Source organism: Oncorhynchus masou, chromosome 15, assembly GCF_036934945.1.
Source record: "Oncorhynchus masou masou isolate Uvic2021 chromosome 15, UVic_Omas_1.1, whole genome shotgun sequence".
In the NCBI taxonomy this organism is placed as follows: domain Eukaryota; kingdom Metazoa; phylum Chordata; class Actinopteri; order Salmoniformes; family Salmonidae; genus Oncorhynchus; species Oncorhynchus masou.
The window spans coordinates 33,203,888-33,223,645 of record NC_088226.1 but is presented as its reverse complement, the minus strand read 5'-3'; the positions used below and the strand labels follow the sequence as shown (position 1 = coordinate 33,223,645).

Below are 19,758 nucleotides of genomic sequence, written 5' to 3'. Positions count from 1 at the left end.
TCATTGTAGCTTGACTTGCAAGATTTGGGTGGGGGGGTGGGGGGGGCAGATTCCTTTTTATCTTGGTCTTTCACCTGTCAGAAAGATATTAAAATGGCTTCATCACCGCTTGGCATGGCGACTGTATGGTATCCAGCCGTAAGGTGCTACAGTGGGTAGTGCGTACGTCCCACTACACCGCTGGAGCCGGGCTCCATGCTATCCAGGACCTCTATACCAGATGGTGTCAGAGGAAGGCTCTGGAGTGCCAAGTGTGGAACCAAAAGTCCACCCCCAAGCCATTGCTAAACATTTAATGAAATGGCTACTCTGGCTATTTACATTGACCCTCTTTTTATTTGCACTGACTCTCTGGCACCGGCTCTATGCACACTGACTACGTACACACTTACACATACTACAGTGACACCCCAGCACACACATACAAACACACACACATGTTGTAGTACTCAAGACCACATATTGAATGTCTCAGTCTTGTCTCAGTGTTAAATACATTTGTACTCGGTCTTCACCCGGTCTCGGACAATGGGGACTCAGAATTTCTTCCCGAGACCAGCAGAGTAAAATACAAATGATTATCAGCTTCTATCGAGTCAGCGCATAAAACAATTGCGCCAGCCCCTCAATAAGATCTGGTGCAACCAATTACCTTCAGAAGTCACATAATTAGTTAAATAAAGTCCATCTGTGTGCAATCTATGTGTCACATGATCTGTCACATGATCTCAGTATATATACACATAAAAGTCCCCAGAGTCTGCAATACCACTAATCAAGGGGCACCACCAAGCAAGCGGCACCATGAAGACCAAGGAGCTCTCCAAACAGGTCAGGGACAAAGTTGTGGAGAAGTACAGATCAGGGTTGGGTTCTAAAAAAAATATCTGAAATATCTGAAGAGACCAAAGATAACCCTGAAGGAGCTGCAAAGCTCCACAGTGGAGATTGGATTTGGTGTTCGCCAAAAGGCAAGTGAGAGACTCCCCAAATATATGGAAGAAGGTACTCTGGTCAGATGAGACTAAAATTGAGCTTTTTGGCAATCAAGGAAAACGTTATGTCTGACGCAAACCCAAAACCTCTCATTATCCCGAGAATAGCATCCCCACAGTGAAGCATGGTGCTGTGGGGATGTTTTTCATCAGCAGGGACTGGGAAACTGATCAGAATTGAAGGAATGATGGATGGCGCTAAATACAGGGAAATTCTTGAGGGAAACCTGTTTCAGTCTTCCAGAGATTTGAGACTGGGATGAAGGTTCACCTTCCAGCAGAACAATGACCATAAGCATACTGCTAAAACAACAGTCAAGTGGTTTAAGGGGAAACATTTGAGAATCTGAGGTATACCAGCGGAACACATCCAACTTGAAGGAGCTGGAACAGTTTTGCCTTGAAGAATGGGCAAGAATCCCAGTGGCTAGATGTGCCAAGCTTATAGAGACATACCCCAAGAGCTGTAATTGCTGCAAAAGGTGGCTCTACAAAGTATTGCCTTTTGGGGGGTGAATAGTTATGCACGCTCAGGTTTTCTGTTTGTCTAATTTCTTGTTTGTTTCACAATAAAAACTATTTTGCATCTTCAAAGTGGTATGCATGTTGTGTAAATCAAATGATACAATCTCCCAAAAATGTATTTTAATTCCAGGTTGTAAGGCAACAAAATAGGAAAAATGCAAAGTGGGGTGAATACTTTTGCACTGTACGCAGGTACATTATTTAAGTGCCATCCACTGGTACCATTGCTAGTTAGTGATAGTTTGACCACCAGAGAAGAATTTTATAGCCTTCAATAGTGGCTGTACGAGAGATTTAAGAAATGTAAAAAAATAAATTGCTTAATAAATTGGATTAATATTATGGTGTTTGTATTCCAAGAAAAATGAAAAACCCTCTGGGTTTCCGTTATGATGTAATGGAAAATACGAAAGCTGTACAACGGGAGTAGGCTACAGTACTGGGCTATTTAGCTAAAGCATCCCCATGTCGTGCGGGCATGCAGGAGACCGGGGTTGAATTCCCAGATGGGAAGGAAGGAGTAGGCTGTCCTTGCAAAGAATAATTTGTTCTTAACTGACTTGCCTAGTTAACTTCTTGAAACTCCCCATCCCGGATCCGGGTTTGTGACTAAAGCCTCAGGCTCATTAGCATAACGCAACGTTAACGATTTCTGAAAATTGCAAATAAAATGAAAATAATGCGTCTGCTCTCAAGCTTAGCCTTTTCTTAACAACACTGTCATCTCAGATTTTCAAAATATGCTTTTGAACCATAGAAATTGACTAATTTGTGTAAGAGTATGCAAAGCTAGCATAGCATTTTGAGTAGCATGTAGCACGCAACATTTTCACAAAACCAGATAACCAAATAAATAAAATCATTTACCTTTGAAGAGCTTCTGATGTTTTCAATGAGGAGACTCTCAGTTACATACCAAATGCGCAGTGTTTCCTGAAAGCGTCTGTGTGTAGGAGAAATCATTCCGTTTTCTACATTGCGTCTGGCTACCGAAACGAACCGAAAATTCAGTCACCTACAACGTAAAACTTTTTCCGGATTAACTACATAATATCGACCGAAACATGGCAAACGTTGTTTGGAATCAATCCTCAAGGTGTTTTTTCACATATCTCTTCAAGACCTGGCCGTCCCTCTAAACGTTCAGACTGATCAGAGATGCAGCCAAGAGGCCCATGATCACTCTGGATGAACTGCAGAGATCTACAGCTGAGGTGGGGGACTCTGTCCATAGGACAACAATCAGTCGTATATTGCACAAATCTGGCCTTTATAGAAGAGTGGCAAGAAGAAAGTAATTTCTTTTTTTATTTTGGAAACGTTTCTTACTTTTTAACTCTATATTGTTGGGAAAGGGCTCGTAAGTGAGCATTACACGGTATTGTCTACACCGATTGTATTCGGTGCATGTGACAAATACTATTTGATTTGATTTGACAAATGAATATGCACTCACACACCTTGTGTTGAAGGCTTCCTATCCTTTCTGTGTGCTCCTCAGACCCCTTCTCAAGGACAGTGCCAGATGCCAACTGCACTTCTGACCTTCACCTCTCTCCCTGACCCCACAGATGTAGAAATAGAACTGACAGACGTGCCTCTAACATGTTGACACTTTTCTTCATGCACTTCAGAACTCCAGCCTCCTTATTATTGCCTTGCTGTAGAAGGAATGCTAAACACAGTTTGACATTTTGAAATTTAAAAAAGTGTCGAATTGACCCAATTTCTGTACATTTCATATTTTGGTACGTCAAAAGCAATGTTCTTGAAATTTTCACAGAAACCTTTTTCATAAAGATATTTCTTTGTAAGATGCTACTATAGTTTTGTCTCTTACAAAATGACCCCTGTAGCTGGATTGTGATTTCTTCAGTCTGAACTCTAAGCTCTATGCGATGGGGGTTGGAGAGGGTGATGCTGGCACTCTACAGTGAGGCAATAACTCAGGTGATCAAGGTATCTGGTACACAAGGCCTTCCACCCTACCTCTAGCCTGTATCTGCTCTCTCTCACTCACACCTAGGGCTGTTACGGTGACCGTATTACCGGCAAACCAGCGGTCACGGGTCATGACTGCAGTCAAATTCTACGTGACCGTTTAGTCATGGTAACTACACTTCTCCAAAACTACGCTCTGGTGCCACTGATGGTCATTAGTAGCTTACCAAACTTGCTAACTCTACTGTCCCTCTAATCACTGTTACATCAATGCAAATGCATTCGAAATTCCCCATTAAATTATGAGAGCTCATGTTGTGGAACATTTCTATAGGCTATGCAATTGCGTGAGAAAACAGTTTTTATGACCTCTATTAAAAAGAGGATCCCATAAATAGAATGTTGATAACTAAATGACAGATTTGTCTTTTGATTGTCTTTTCTTTACAGCAATAACCATTTGCTTTCCAAACTATGTTTTCCCGCAATTGTATTTTGAAATACTGCGATATGCATGGCTTGGAACTCTACTTTTCACAGACAGTCACGACTCAACAATAACTTCCCAAATTGCACACGCTGCCTTTCTTTCCGACTGTAGGCAATGCGATTTAAAACAATCCACAACTTCTTTTTTTTTAAAGAAGCTAATGATCCTCTGTGGCAAAATCATGCTTTAGTAGCCTATTTTGAATGATTTTATTTATTTCTGTATAGACAGAAATAGGCTAATTAGGCCATATAATTTTGGCAATTTGATTCAATTAACTTTCGGGAAAGCTTAGCTTCCCCTAGCCTTATGGATGAACCACCAATGCATGCATATTCAAAACGGAACAGCACGTAACCCTCGCTATTGGAGTGCAGGCTACGGCTTTTAATACCATTCCATTAATTCCATTCCAGCCATTACTATGAGCCAGTCCCCCTAAAGCTCCTCCCACCAGCCTCCACTTTCCCACACAAATGTTAGTAGGCTATATGTAAAGACCAGATTAAATGAAGAATAGTCTGAATGATTATCAAGTGCTTGTCAAATTGTGAATGAAAGAATGAAGTGTGAACGGCCTGTGCAAGAGACAGAGCAGAGCTCATGCTTTTCAAAGCTATAAAATCGCACTGTAGTTTAGACACAGCCAGATCAACAGTTGGGGCAATAGGATACGTAATAGTATCATCCGCATATATATTAAGTTTACAATTTTTAACAGATTGGTGTTTATATAAATAGTGAAGAGAACAGGTCCCAAAATCAGCCCCCTGTGGTACACCTTTATGTACTTCAAGAAATCCAGACTTTACCCCATCCATCACGATGGCCTGAGTTCTGTCACTAAGATAATCATTAAAACCAAGAACAGCCGTCAGAGCTCAGGCCTATCGAGGACAACTTATTCAGTAAAAGAACATGATCAACAGTATCGAAAGCTTTTGACAGGTCCACAAACAAAGAAGCACATTTAATTTGAGTTATCCAGAATATCTGGATTTGTCTGCATAGCCCAGATCCTGATGTAATCCAGTTTAGGAAATGAGAGCCTAATATTCAGATGCATCAACACAAGACCTTTACGAGTCACATGGAAACTCCAACTCAAACAAGCTATGTTCAATAGGCGGTTGCAGGCAGGCCCTGTCTGATGGTTGATATTGATATAGTTGGTACGGCTATAAGATTACATAGAACTGCACCATTTGGTATATCCCCATTAGTAATAGAGGAAGGAGAAGAAATTGGAATTACTTTTCCAAGGTCAGCACCATAGGGCCTGAGTCCGCAGCCAATGTCAATATGAATAACTCTCAGAGTAACCAATGATGGAATGTTATAAACTAATTTACATGGGCTTTGGTTGCTGTTGTGCAACAGCCCAAGCCCTCTACATGATTTGAAAACCCGAGGGGATATTCAACTTTATGGAATTCACATTTGAACTAAAAGCACTGGGTGAGCAAACCACAGTGGGTTCCTCTTTTGAGCTAACAATAGCAGATCTAAGAGTGGAGTTCAGCTGACAACACCCCTGGCAGTATAGACAACAGTACGACAATAACGCTTAGAGAGGATGGGAGGTATTACCGAAACGGGGCTTGGTATGTTTCTGAGTCAACAACTTAACGCAGCCTTGAAATATGAAGAGAGGGTCCAGGCTCCTAGGTATGTAGGCTATGCTTAGAAGCCAGGAGATGCTAAATGTCTTTCTGTTAATTAACGGTCAATTACCGTGAGACCGGCAGTTATTTGCATGACAATCACCGGCTGACAAAATGTGGGTTCTGCACTTGGCATGGTGAGGAGGTGAGAAAAAGGTGAGGAGGACGCTCGTCTTTCTTTCCTCTCGTCTCTTTTCCTCTCACCTCCTCTCTTTCGCTTCCCACTCCTCTGTCAGATCCCTAATTTCCTTATCCAAGTGTTGGAATCCCTCAGATCCTTCTCCCGATCCGGTTGCGTTTGTCCCAACCCAACGTGCTTCACTTTGTTTTGTGGGATTTGTCGGTGTTTCGTTTAGGCCTGTGTAATTATGAGCTGTGTGTGTGTGTGTGTGTGTGTGTGTGTGTGTGTGTGTGTGTGTGTGTGTGTGTGTGTGTGTGTGTGTGTGTGTGTGCGCGCCTGCCTTCATGGTTGCCCCACATCCCGCTTCACCACAGCCTGGTCTGTGTGTGACAAACACCAAACACTGGGCCCATCCCTTAGGCCACCCTCTCCTGGGTTAGTCTGTTTGTACACCTGGCACCAAATACATACATCTTCTACCATGGACAATACCACCACCCACCCCCCCCCCCAACCCTCTCCCCCTATACAGTCTGTAAGGCCACCAGCTAGCCACCAGCTAGTGTTTGGCTAGTTGTCTCACCAAATGACCCTCTGTTTTGCTTGTACACAACCAGCGGCCCAACTGCCACCCCCGCTCTATTGAAAAGAAACTGGGCTCAGCTGTGACACTATCAGTCGCTGTCAGCCTCAGTGTCCACTGTGTGTGTTTTGAGTGGGCTCTGCCGATTCACTGGCAGCATTGTGAGTATAAACCTCTCAACAAGTTTAGGATTTACTGTATGGACAGGACTGCTGTCAAACAAGCTCCCCCATCTCATCTCATCTCCTACTCTTCATGCAGGCATATTGGATCTATCTCAAACCAACCTTGTGACGCTCCTCCTCTTCAGTCTGTTTGGTTAGTGTGGTTTAGAGTTGACATGGAGATGGGCTGCCAAATGGCATCTGACAAACTGGGGTTTCCACTAAAACCTTCTCTTCTAATTTTTCCACTTTTTTACTGTTGTTCAATTATTTTTATTTAAATGTATTTGGGTTCATCATTATATTCTAAATCAACTGATATGGCAGCTTAATGACTTAAAACATTTTTTACCATTGGGATAACATTGTGCAACCAGTAAGAGTAGTAACACCAAGGAGACATGTTTGGTTATTGAGGAATCGGTTAAATGGAGGCCACAGATGCTCAAATCTAAGGTCTTTAATCATTTACTAAAGTGAAATGATAAAAAAAATTCTCACAATGTTATTTCCCTTCATTTAAATTGAATAACACCAAGTCGCACGTTGGATTTAGACATACAGTGCATTTGGAAAGTATTCAAACCGCTTTACTTTTTCCATATTTTGTTACGTTATAGCCTTATTCTAAAATGGATTAAATATTTTTTTCCCCCTCTTCAATCTAATCAAAATACCCCATAATGACAAACCAAAAAAATTTTTTTAGAAAATCTTGCAAATTCATTAAATATACAGAACAGAAATACCTTATTTACATAAGGATTCAGACCCTTTGCTTGAGAAAAAAATAATATCTGGTCTGATAGAAACAAGATTGAACTATTTGTTCTGAATGCCAAGGGTCACATCAAGAGGAAACCTGGCACCATCCCAATGGTGAAGCATGGTGGTGGCAGCATCATGCTGTGGGGATGTATTTCAGCAGCAGGGCCTGGGAGACTAAGTACAGAGAGAGGTCCTTGATGAAAACCTGCTCCAGAGTGCTCGGGACATGAGACTGGGGCGAAGGTTCACCTTCCAACAGGACAACGACCCTAAGCACACAGCCAAGACAGCACAGGAGTGGCTTCAAGACAAGTCTCTGAATGTCCTAGAGTGGCCCAGCCAGAGCCCGGAATTGAACCCGATCGATCATCTCGAGAGAGACCTGAAAATAGCTGTGTAGCGACGCTCCCCATCCAATCTGACAGAGCCTAAGAGGATCTGCAGAGAAGAATGGGAGAAACTCCCTAAATACAGGTTTTAGTGTCATACACAAGTAGACTCGAGGCTGTGGTCGCTGCCAAAGGTGCTTTAACAAAGTACTGAGTAAAGGGTCTGAATACTTACGTAAATGTTTGATATTTGCAAACATTTCTTACACACAGTTTTTGCTTTGTCATGATGGGGTATTGTGTGTAGATTGACGAGGAAAACAAACAATTTTATCCATTTTAGAATAAGGCTGTAACGTAACAAAATGTGGAAAAGGTTAAGGGGTCTAAATACTTTCCGAATGCACTGTACCAAATTATCAATGGAATCCTCAAGGTTATGACATACTAAAAGGGTGTGATTAGCTAATACTTTTCTTTAGTGCAGACCCCTCCCCCGATAATAGCTTGCCAATGGAGGGAATGCTCAAGGTCCTTGTATATCTTTGTAATGAGTCATTTTCAATGCGGAAACACTATTGACTGATGGACAGACATTATACAAGTTTAAAAAATATGTATTTTAATAGTCTTCTTTGTTTTTATTAATTTATACAATATATGAAATACTTTCCAGAGTTCAAAATAAAAGACAGATATGGCTAAATCCCCAAAACATGCCACTACAACTCTAGACATAACTACTGGGACAAGCCAATTTGCTTTGCATAAGTACTTTAACCTCTTGAAACTCCCCATCCCGGATCCGGGATTGTGACTAAGCCTCAGGCTCATTAGCATAACGCAACGTTAACGATTTCTGAAAATCGCAAATAAAATTAAAATAATGTGTTTGCTCTCAAGCTTAGCCTTTTCTTAACAACACTGTCATCTCAGATTTTCAAAATATGCTTTTGAACCATAGAAATTGACTAATTTGTGTAAGAGTATGCAAAGCTAGCATAGCATTTTGTGTAGCATGTAGCACGCAACATTTTCACAAAAGCCAGATAACCAAATAAATAAAATCATTTACCTTTGAAGAGCTTCTGATGTTTTCAATGAGGAGACTCCCAGCCACATACCAAATGCGCAGTGTTTCCTGAAAGCGTCTGTGTGTAGGAGAAATCGTTCCGTTTTCTACATTGCGCCTGGCTACCGAAACGAACCGAAAATGCAGTCACCTACAACGTGAAACTTTTTCCGGATTAACTACATAATATCGACCGAAACATGGCAAACGTTGTTTGGAATCAATCCTCAAGGTGTTTTTTCACATATCTCTTCATTGACATGCAGTTCGTGGAAGCTTGCTTCTCTCTCTGTGCCCCATGGAAAAATACTGGCAGGTGACTTTTGCGCACCAATTTCGGCGCAGGACACCGGGCGGACACGTGGTAAATGTCGTCTCTTATGGTCAATCTTCCAACGATCTGCCTACAAATACGTCACAATGCTGCAGACACCTTGGGGAAACGACAGAAAGGGCAGACTCATTCCTCTTGCGTTCACAGCCATATAAGGAGATCATGAAAGACAGAGCCTCAAAAATCCTTGTCATTTCCTGGATGCCAAGTCATCTTGGTTTTGCCTGAAGCTCACGTTAAAGGGCACGCACAGAGAAGATATTTGTATTTCTGGACACGTCAGAGTGTTTTCTTTCGAACAGTAGCAATTATATGCATAGTCGAGCATCTTTTTGTGACAAAATATCTTGTTTAAAACGGGAACGTTTTTCTTCCAAAAATGAAATAGCGCCACCATAAGTGTAAGAGGTTAAACGATGCATAAACTTTGCAGTATAACGGATGTTTTATCATTAATAGACATCAACAAAATATCAACAAAAACATGTATAATGCTTAACTATTTGTCATTTTAAAGTGTTTTTCATGGACACAAATGCCACCGCAAATCAAGAACGACCTGGCTACTCAACCACTGCTGTCACATGGGCCTCCATTAGCAGTGTCACGATACAGTCTATAATGACCAATGCAGACGAACAGACAAACCTGAATTGAGCTGACTCCAACCGAAAATAAATCAAATTGAATCTCATAAGATTGATTCAAATCGAGTTACAGTGCAAACTCAACTCAGCCTAGAGTCTGCTCTTCTGCATACGCTTTGTTACATGGACACAAGCTGTGTCCCCCCCCCTCTCTCTCTCCCGTCCTTCCTCCCCTCCCATCCCTAAAGTCTGCAAAACACTACAGTGAATACTGTAGTATACTGTAGAATATAGTTAACTATAGTATACATACTGTAATAAAATAAATCTGTAGTATATACTATAGTAGTTAACTTTGTGTTTTTACAGATTGTAGTATACTGTAGTATTTACTATAGCGTAATGTGGACTGTAGTACAGTGCATTCAGAAATTATTCACACCACTTTACTTTTTCAACATTTTGTTGTGATACAGCCTGAATTTAAAATTTATTTATAGTGGCCTACACACAATACCCCATAATGTCAAAGTGGAATTATGTTTTCAAAATGTTTACAGGCATGCATGGCTTGAGCAGAAATATCTCGAGTCAATAAATATTCAACCCCTGTGTTATGGCAAGCCTAAATAAGTTCAGGAGTAAACATTTGCTTAACAAGTCACATAATAAGTTGCATGGACTCAGTCTGTGTGCAATAATAGTGTGTAGCCCTTTCCTGTAGTCAAATTATCTAGTGGCCTCATAAGTGGAATGCTATTAATATACATTATACCAAAAAACATGACGAAATTTTTGTGTTTCTATGTCAAACAGTTTTGGTATATTTCAGTCTTCTGTGATGCATATACTGTTTAATATTGGGATGCAAACTCAAAGTTTGAAAGAATACATTTCAACTCTATATCTGAAATGGTTCAGGTGTCTTCTTTTTTAAGCCCATTGTAACGGTTGTCTTCCTCCTGATGAGGAGGAGTAGTAGGAAGGATCGGAGGACCAATGTGCAGCGAGGTATGTATCCAACATGTATTTTAATAGGAATGAATACAAAAATACAAAAAAACAAGATAATCAAAATGAAAACCGAAAACAGTCCCGAATGGTGCAAACACTGAAAACGGAAACAATCACCCACAACTCAAAAATGAAACCAGGCTACCTAAGTATGGTTCTCAATCGGGGACAACGATTGACAGCTGCCTCTGATTGAGAACCATACCAGGCCAAACACAGAAATCCCAAAACATAGAAAAAGGAACATAGACAACCCATGCAACTCATGTCCTGACCATACTAAAACAAAGACATAACAAAAGAACTAAGGTCAGAACGTGACACCCATAACCATGTGCGTGAGGTGTATGCTTTTGTGGTATTTACTGTAGTGTTTTGGCAAACATTACTGTAGTATTTACTATTGTGTTTTTGTTTAACTCTCTTTGACATAGTAGTGGAGGCTTTTTTATTGAAGAAAATTACTGGAGAAATATTATTATTATTATTATTCTTATTAAATCTATTAAATCTATTGTCCTTGACCACCTGTTCAAAAAAACAGATCACCAATATAAGATACAGCATGATACAGTTCTATTTCACACACAGGTTGGTAGCTGCAGAGACCTACCAGGACATTGACAGTATGTACAGTAAGTAAGTGAATGAGAAAAGAGAGCGAGTTTGGTTTGCTAAGGCTCGAGTGTCTCTCTCTGTCAGTGTTCCTCTAATCCAGCCCAGACTCAGTCAGGTTTATGCTCCAGCTCCCATCCCAGTCATTCCACCGGTGCAGGCCCTAAATGGATTACATACCTAGTTTCTGCTGTATAATCTCTCTGCCAGGTCACAGGATAAAGGGGCCCATTCACACGCAGTTCACACACATATTGGAACCCATGCTGCAGTGGTACATGCGCACTGGAAGCAACGGCCCAGACCGCTAGACCCCCCTAAGCCACGCACGCACACACACACACATTCACAGCTCCTTTCCCAGCCGTGCAGAGCCTGAGCCAGTCATGGAAGGATGCTAATCTGTTAGCGCTTGGCTGTTCTGCATGGGTTCAGGTGTTGGCGTTTGTGGGTAGCAGTTCTGCGGTCGCTAACCCTGTTCCGCAGCTTAGCTCAGACTGACATGACAGAAAGCTATGCCTGAGGGGGGAGGAGTAGGGTGGCAGGATCCATCTCCAGCGAACAATGGGGGTTTATTGAAGAGTGGGGATGAGGGGGGAGGTAGGGACGGTGGACAGGAGGGAGAAGGGGGAGGGTGAAAGTCCAGATTGACATATCAGAAGTGAGAAAGTGTTTGTTTAGGGCTGCTGTATCAGTCGCTGCTGCTTGATCGTTGTTGTGAGCTGTTGATAACTCAAGAGGAGTCAGAGGATCTGAGCACAGACAAAAAGAAAACCCTGCACACAGCTATTCTCAGGGTATAGGAAACCCCTTCAACACAGACAATATGTGCTTGCACACTCTTTCTATTACCTTGTCTTGGGTAATGTTTCTCAATTGCATACTGTACAGAATTGAATTGTACACTTCAATCCACAATTTCAAATGGTATTTTCTGTCAGGGAAGGGTTACCCCAGCAGGCATTGCTGTGAAGAGTGGAGGAAGGGGTTAACGGTAGAGCTGGCCCTTTATCTGAAGAGGTCCTGCCTGCCTGACTGGCTGTGCTCCTGCATGAGTAATGCTGAGCCATGGTGCCATGACACTGTGACAACCACAGAGGGGCGGGAGGGAGGGATAGGAAGCAGAAGGATGAAAGGGGACTGTGTGGTTAGAGAACAAATATAGACGAGGCGAGGGGGAAGGGGGATTTGGATCAAGCGAAGAAACCCAAATTGAGAAATGGAGGGTAGAGGAGAGAAAGGGATGGTGATAGGAAGAGAGAAGGTTCAGCAGTTGTGCCTGCCAGCAGCTCGTTACAGAGTGTCACCGGAGTATTGCATCAGTGCTACAGGGACGCTCAGATTGCAGGATGACATCACCTTATACCGGCTCGGCTCTGCTGCGGACAGGAGCTCCAAACACACCGTCTGTCTGCCACCCCAGAGAGAGAAACAGAGAGAGCGATAGAGAAAGAGGGTTTGGGGGCGGATGAGAAGGATAAAGGTGAGGAACAAGGGTGCAGACTAAAGATAGAGGGAAAGAGAGAACAGGGAGAGAGATTTGGGTTGTCGAAAGGGTGGGGGTGGAGTGTAGCGGGGGTACTGCCTTGCCCGCACTGCTTTCGCTCTCTCTCTCTCTCTCTCTCCCTGCTTGGCACTGTAACTGGCTGATGCACTAACAGAGATGGAGGGGAGAGAGAGGAGGGGGGGTCGACTCATTCCACTCCACTGCGTTATTAACACTTTGGTGCCGGGGTCTAGTTTTTGGGGAAGAGCTGCATACGCCATACATGCCTACAGGAGACTTGCTGCCCGGTTCTCTGGTCGTTGCGTTTGGGCAAAGACCTATTCAGCCAGTACCAGGAACTGAGGCTGGGTTTTCGCACTGAATTAGAGCAATGCCTGGAAACTTCCAGATGGTGCAGCTAATTGGTTAGCTCGTGTTAGTGCACACATGACTCCTAGCTAGCTGGCTGGCTGCTGCAGATTTCTCCCACAGTGAGTGTCAGTTGGACAGACAGACTGGACTGGCAGCTTTTATGACAATCAGGCTCGAATCTGTTAGGTCTGAAATGCATCAAAGAATCAAAAGATACAACGTAATGTTTTCTTTAACCTCTAAAAGTGTAAGCCGTCTATAGCCCATAAGAACACATTGAGTAATACATTCATGAATGTCAAAAAATAAATAAATCATAAGGAATAAGGTTTTGAAGTGTCTTCCCTATATCTAGGGTACATAAGAAAGCTCATTTTGTTTTTTTTAGTACATATATTTAACCCCTTATTTTTGTTGGCACAAAACTATCACCATACTTCCATTCATTTGTATGGGTTACCTTCAGATGAGTCCCATGACACTTGTGGGTGTCGTAGAGCAAAACAGAGAACATCGTGTTCGTTAGAGTCACCCCATTCCACAGTGGGGTCATATTAGTTTATAGGCCAAAACATTCGGATGCTACAGATGTTTTCGTGAGATGACCAATTTGTGTGATGTCTTATGGTCTGAGATGCAACCCATGCAAAAAACAGATATCTCTATCTTAAACTAACTGATTTTTATTGGGATTTTTTATGTTTTATGTTGCTTAGATTGACTCTTAAGGATCCAATGAAATATCATATTCTCGATCATAAACATTATGACTTCCTCTATTCTTAATCAGAATCCGCTTGGACTGTATTTGAACCCTCTGTCCCATAATGTAGGTCAGAAATATTCTGTAAGGGGGTTCATGGCCTTTGCTCAGGCAGATATATGATGAGACAGACTCAATATGCATGATGATGTCAGAGTCAGATTGACACTCATATTTTAGTTTGTTCATACGCTTCTGTGGTTCTCCAGAGAGGACATTATATACACTGAGTGTTTTATGTCCAATAGAGTGTTTTATGCCCATATGGTGATGTGGCTCCATACGGGGAGTGCTTCCTCACCATATACACTGACTGTATTAAACATTAGGAACACCTGCTCTATCCATGACATAGACTGACCAGGTGAATCCAGGTGATAGCTAGGATCCCTTATTGATGTCACCTGTTAAATCCAATTCAATCAGTGTAGGTGAAGGGGAAGAAACAGGTTAAAGAATCATTTTTAAGCCTTGAGACAATTGAGACATGGATTGTGTATGTCTGCCATTGAGGGTGAATTGGCAAGACAACATATTTAAGTGCCTTTGAACAGAGTATGGTACTAGGTGCCAGGCGCACCTGTTTGAGTGTGTCAAGAACTGCAACACTGCTGTTTTTTTCCACACTCAACAGTTTCCTGTATGTATCAAGAGTGGTCCACTACCCAAAGGACGTCTAGCCAATTTGACACAACTGTGGGAATCGTTGGAGTCAATGTGGGCCAACATCCCTGTGGAACGCTTTCGACACCTTGTAGTGTCTACGCCCAGACGAATTGGGGCTGTTCTAAGGGCAAAAGGGAGTGGAGGGAAGAGAAACGGGGAGTGTGGTAACAACTCCAAAATTAGGAAGGTGTTCCTAATGTTTTGTACACTCAGTGTACATACAGGCAGTATGGCCCTCTCCACATGTTCCCTGCAGCTAGCAGCCCATGGACGCTGTTACTGCTGCTGCTCTGACATACGGTACACACAAATGGGCCGAACAGGCATACACGCACATACACACACTATTAGGTAACCCTGAATCCTGTATGGCTTATGCAACTATTTTATATAATATTGTATATTACTGCAGAGGGAGACCGAAAAGAGAGAGAGAGAGAGAGAGAGAGAGAGAGAGAGAGAGAGAGAGAGAGAGAGAGAGAGAGAGAGAGGGATAGAATCTAATGATGTCTGTAAAAAATAAAGGGATAATCAAACCCTTACAGTGTAGGGAAAGGGAACAGGAAGCACAATTATTCCTGCCTTTGGATTTGGACACTGTAATATTATCACAACTTTCAGACATAATATATGCAAGACCGCCACAGCGTCTTATGCAACAGTTCCCTTTCTGTGTGTGCTCTGGCTCCCCTACTCTAGAAAGGTCTATGTTTAGCGCGGGACTATGGAACAGCCTATTCGTGTCTACAGTTAAATTGCACTTTCCACTCTACTTATTACAGTTACAGACAAAATATGAAAGCGCTGAGGGCAATGGATAATCAGCACAGAAATAGCACCGTCAGAATGATGTGTCATGTGGCAAGCAGACTGCGGTCACATCAGTGTGCAGTGAAAACGCTTCCCCCCTTCCATCTCTATGCATGGAGCGGTTTCCAAATCCTCAAGGCAATCATGTACCTTTCAAACTTCAACAACCCAACTTAAAAGTCTGACTTTTTTTTGTTCCATTTTTTTGGAGGGGATTGGGCATTGGTTAGCTTGGTTTTGCACTGTAGCCAGGCAGATTAGGATCTCTCTCACGGCTGCTTATGCCTGCCGTATGGCTTTGAGCCGCACAAATACACAATCTACTGGGTTTTAACACACAACGCACATACACTGTACACACACACACACACTCGCACAGAGCAGTGGAATCACTGTTGACGACATACGCTGGGGACTTTGACAGGCAGAGCTGCTGTACCTAACTGGAGTGTCTTTCTGTAACACTGATCTGTTGCAGCACATGCACACTGAGACAGGGGCCATGAAACCATGCGTAGAAATCAGGGCTGAAAAACACACACACACACACATAGAGATAGAAAAAGTTTCTAAATGTGATTTGGTCCCATAGGCACCCAGTTAATCTCTGTCAGTCTTGACCTCCCTTTTTGGCATTTTAGTTTTTGTGTACAAAACCGGGGGAAAAAACAGATAAATTCATTTAAATGATTACGTTAAAAGGTTAGAAGAGATCCAGTCTTGCGTAGATGTTGTATTTCAGACACAGACGCTGTGCATCCACTGATATGTCAAGACGAGATTAAAACTTGTTTACTGAACTCTATAGTCCTAAAGAAGGCCTACATTTTAAATTGTTTATTAAAACATACCTTTATTTAAGACCTTTTGGAATAACTCTCTTATTAGATGCTGCATCATCACATTACAGCGCTTCACTAGGCACTGCTGCGTTTCTATGTCTACAGAAGTAACAAAACCAACACCTGAGTCCCAGAGGTCATCTGTGGTTACACACACACACACACACACACACACACACACACACACACCACCTGTGTAGCAGATGCTTGAGAGAAGCCAGAATCACAGGATGGCAAATACACATCCCTGACTGACACTCCTAACAAATGATCTCAGAAGAATTAGTTGTGGAAGGGAAGAGGAGAAGAGGGGTAGTTCACACACACACACACACACACACTTATTCATACTGCTGCTGGTGATTATTATAAATACAGTATGCAAATGCCGGTGTGATGCCTCTCCCGTCTATTATTCATGAGATTCAGAGGGACCCCGTCCTGATGCGTAGATAAAACACAGCATATTATTCTAGTTTCCCTGTGGATAATCCTGTGGATTACCATGCAGGGCAGAGGCAGTTCCTGTGTCATTGTTACCCTTTCATCTGTCCAGCCTGGCCTGTGTGGCACCACCCCACCACAGATAGAGACAGTGTCAATTAAAACACTTTGACATACTTGACAGAGAGGGGCTGTGTGTCCGGCATTAGCCATCTGGGGTGGGGAACTGGGGGACTCCCCCCTCTCTCTCTCACACACACACACACACACACACACACACACACACACACACACACACACACACACACACACACACACACACACACACGCACACACACGCCAATCAGCCCCACCCCCCATGTTGTACCATATGTATAACATAGTGTGTGTTTTGTGTCTGGCCATGAGTTGTGGTCATGCTCAGAAAACAATTACTAGATATGTTAGTGTCACTTTTCTCTCCTCTTGTGGCCTGCATCCCTCATAGTACTGTTTGACCCAATCAGCAATTCACTTCCTGCATCCCTGCGATGTTCATTGGCCGGGAGGGTATACCAGGTTGCAAAAAAATTTAAATACAAAACTTCAATCTCCGGCAACAGAGTTGAAGTAAAGTCATTTCCTATTGGTTCCCAACACTGGAGTCTGCGTACTGCCTAGTTCTTAGCCTCTGGAAAGTAGATGGGAGCATACCAATGTGTTTGTGTGAAAGGGGGCCAGTAAAATGATGCCACTAGATACTTGAAAATTGCTGACATGATATATAAACCAGTGAACAGCAAAATATGTTCATATACATATACAATCGTCCGTATGTTACAACAATGTTGTCTGTGAATATAGCGCAGAGAAAGCGCAAACCCATTTTCGATGCGTCATTATTAGAAACGGCTGTCACCCGTGTGTCCGCTTGTGGTGGTATCGCCGAGATGATGTGAACGGTTCCCTTGGCGCGGTCAGTGTTCTTAAAATGAAGACTACTGCTCAGTCCCCGAAGAACGGACTGGATGGTAGAGCTGGTATCTACTTTCAGCTCTGTAGGACTGTTAGATCATTTTATAGGCCTTTGGAAGAGTGAAGTTGTATGTCTGAGCAGTGAAGCCTGGTGCTTTTAGAGAAGAACTCATCGTATTTATTGTCTGAAGCAGGCATTCAGATCAACAGAGACTGTTTTATTTGAGCCTGTATTCCTATATACAGTACATAGCAGTATCAAATCAGTCAAGTGTTGTATACGTTTTTGTCGTTGTTCACCTGTGATCCTTTTTAAAAAATATCCATTTGGAGAAGGACAAGTGTCATTCGCAAGTGAAGTAAAGACAATGTACAATACAGTTTGGACTACGGAAAAAGAAGACAATGATTGGAGGGACGTGATGATGCCATATTCCACAGAATTAATATTTTACATTGAAATGGACCAACCACCTCCAGGTAGGCCACTAAAACTATTGGATAGTCATTGTGTGATTGAGTAATGTATCATATTCGTAGATGCGGGGACATTTGTCATATAGATTGAATGGTGAAAACTTTGAGAAGAACGCGTTGCCAGAAAAACCTGCCTGTCTAGATAGCGAGCCTATTAATTATGGGAACTTCGTTGTTGTTTCATTTTGCAGTAGTTATTACAGATGCGTAAGTAGTGCACAAGCATCCAGAAATGTGCGTTATAGTTCTCTATTCCGTTCGCTGTAACATCGCTACATTGTCAACGTCCAGTCGTGTTGCTACTGTTGCAAGTGCAACGGTGATGACGATCCTTTAGCATCTTTAAAAAATATAAAAAATGTATCAGGTGCGTTGTTTAGTTTGTAACAATTTTGTCAAAAAAAAGAAATGACGAGTCTATCGGAGTGACATCACATGAACAGCAGATTGATACAGGCTACTGTGTATCCTGCAAAAATCCCTTCCGTTTTAATAAACATTTCACGCGCATATGGACATTATTCATTGAACCAATTAACTTTATTTGTCGCTATCATACAAATGGACGACCTCAGTATAGTTATTTAGTCGGCTGCATATTCATTCGTTTTTCTTTAGTCATTCATTCATTCATTTAGCACGAAGGCCATCACTTTTGTCAGTTTGCTTTGTTCTTTTATAGCAGTCTATTCGATATGTATTCATGCCGTTCATACCTAAACGCTACTTTACCGTGTTTTACCATCAATATAATATTCTGGTTCTCCAAAATAGTTAAAGGTGTTCGGTCCTGTGAAGCATAGGTTGTGGGGGAGGGGAAAGAGATCTGAAAAGATTGCGTTACAAGTCAATGAAGTAAAACGCCTCTGTTTCATCTATACCAACGCTGCTCCAGGCACAGATGTCATGCATAATATCTGCGCATGATTCTGACCGACTGTCATATAGATGTTTAAGTCTATTTGAGTCATTTCTTGGCATTTTGTGCAAGTGTCATTCGACTCCCATCCCCCTCCCCCCTCTTCTTGAATTAATACCGCAGATGTAGGACGCTCAGCGGATGGAGCAGGGGATGCTTTTGAATTGCACTGAATATATTTTGCCGGTAGCTCTTTCTCCCCCCTGTCCCATGCCCTTGATAGGACGATTTTAGAATATTGGCACCTTCTGAAGTGGACTGTTACAGTATCCAGTTCTGCGTGTACAGCAACCCTCTCCATTGTCATCCGGGGCAAGTGGGATGATATCGCTTGAGAAAAGGGGGCTTTATGTCGGTGGTGGAGTGAGGGGGGGGGGGGACATTCTACTATAGCCTATGTGTAGGCCATTTCCATTTATATGTGCTGTCAATGCAATGGCTTTGCGATTCACAAGGGTTTCACGCATTCACTATGAGGTCATACATAGGCTGGCTTCACTTCTGCAATGCAACTCAACTATAGGCCTACTCTAAAAGACATAACCTACAGTATTGGCTACAACGCTACTGTCACATGAACTAACAAGTGAGTCAGTACCCAATGGGCAATAGCTGGTTTTAAAGACATCCTTTTTTTTAAATTTATTTTTACAAAAAAAAAATATGATGTATTTTACTGACCAACATAAGACCAATCGGTCATAATTGTGACCACTATATTATGTGCTTTATTATGTACTGATCATAGTTAAGACCTCATCATAACCTGGTAATGACCACCTGACTACAGCTTATTACCTACTGTAAAAAGTATTGCAGAGGA

At 42.3% G+C, this 19,758-nt stretch overlaps 1 protein-coding gene across 2 annotated transcripts in view; it reads left to right on the top strand.

The window, feature by feature from the left end:
- Positions 1–19,758, top strand: part of LOC135556158 (phosphatidylinositol 3-kinase regulatory subunit gamma) — a 297,567-nt gene that overhangs the window by 237,911 nt on the left and 39,898 nt on the right. The window contains exon 1 of one of the 2 annotated variants that reach the window (XM_064989131.1): positions 17,477–18,019. The exons of the other annotated variant lie outside the window; for it this stretch is intronic. Within the exon in view, the coding sequence (XP_064845203.1) occupies positions 17,908–18,019 (112 nt within the window). The 5' untranslated portion in view covers positions 17,477–17,907. Of the gene's footprint in view, positions 1–17,476; positions 18,020–19,758 lie in introns of those variants that run through there. 2 annotated transcript variants of the gene reach the window in all.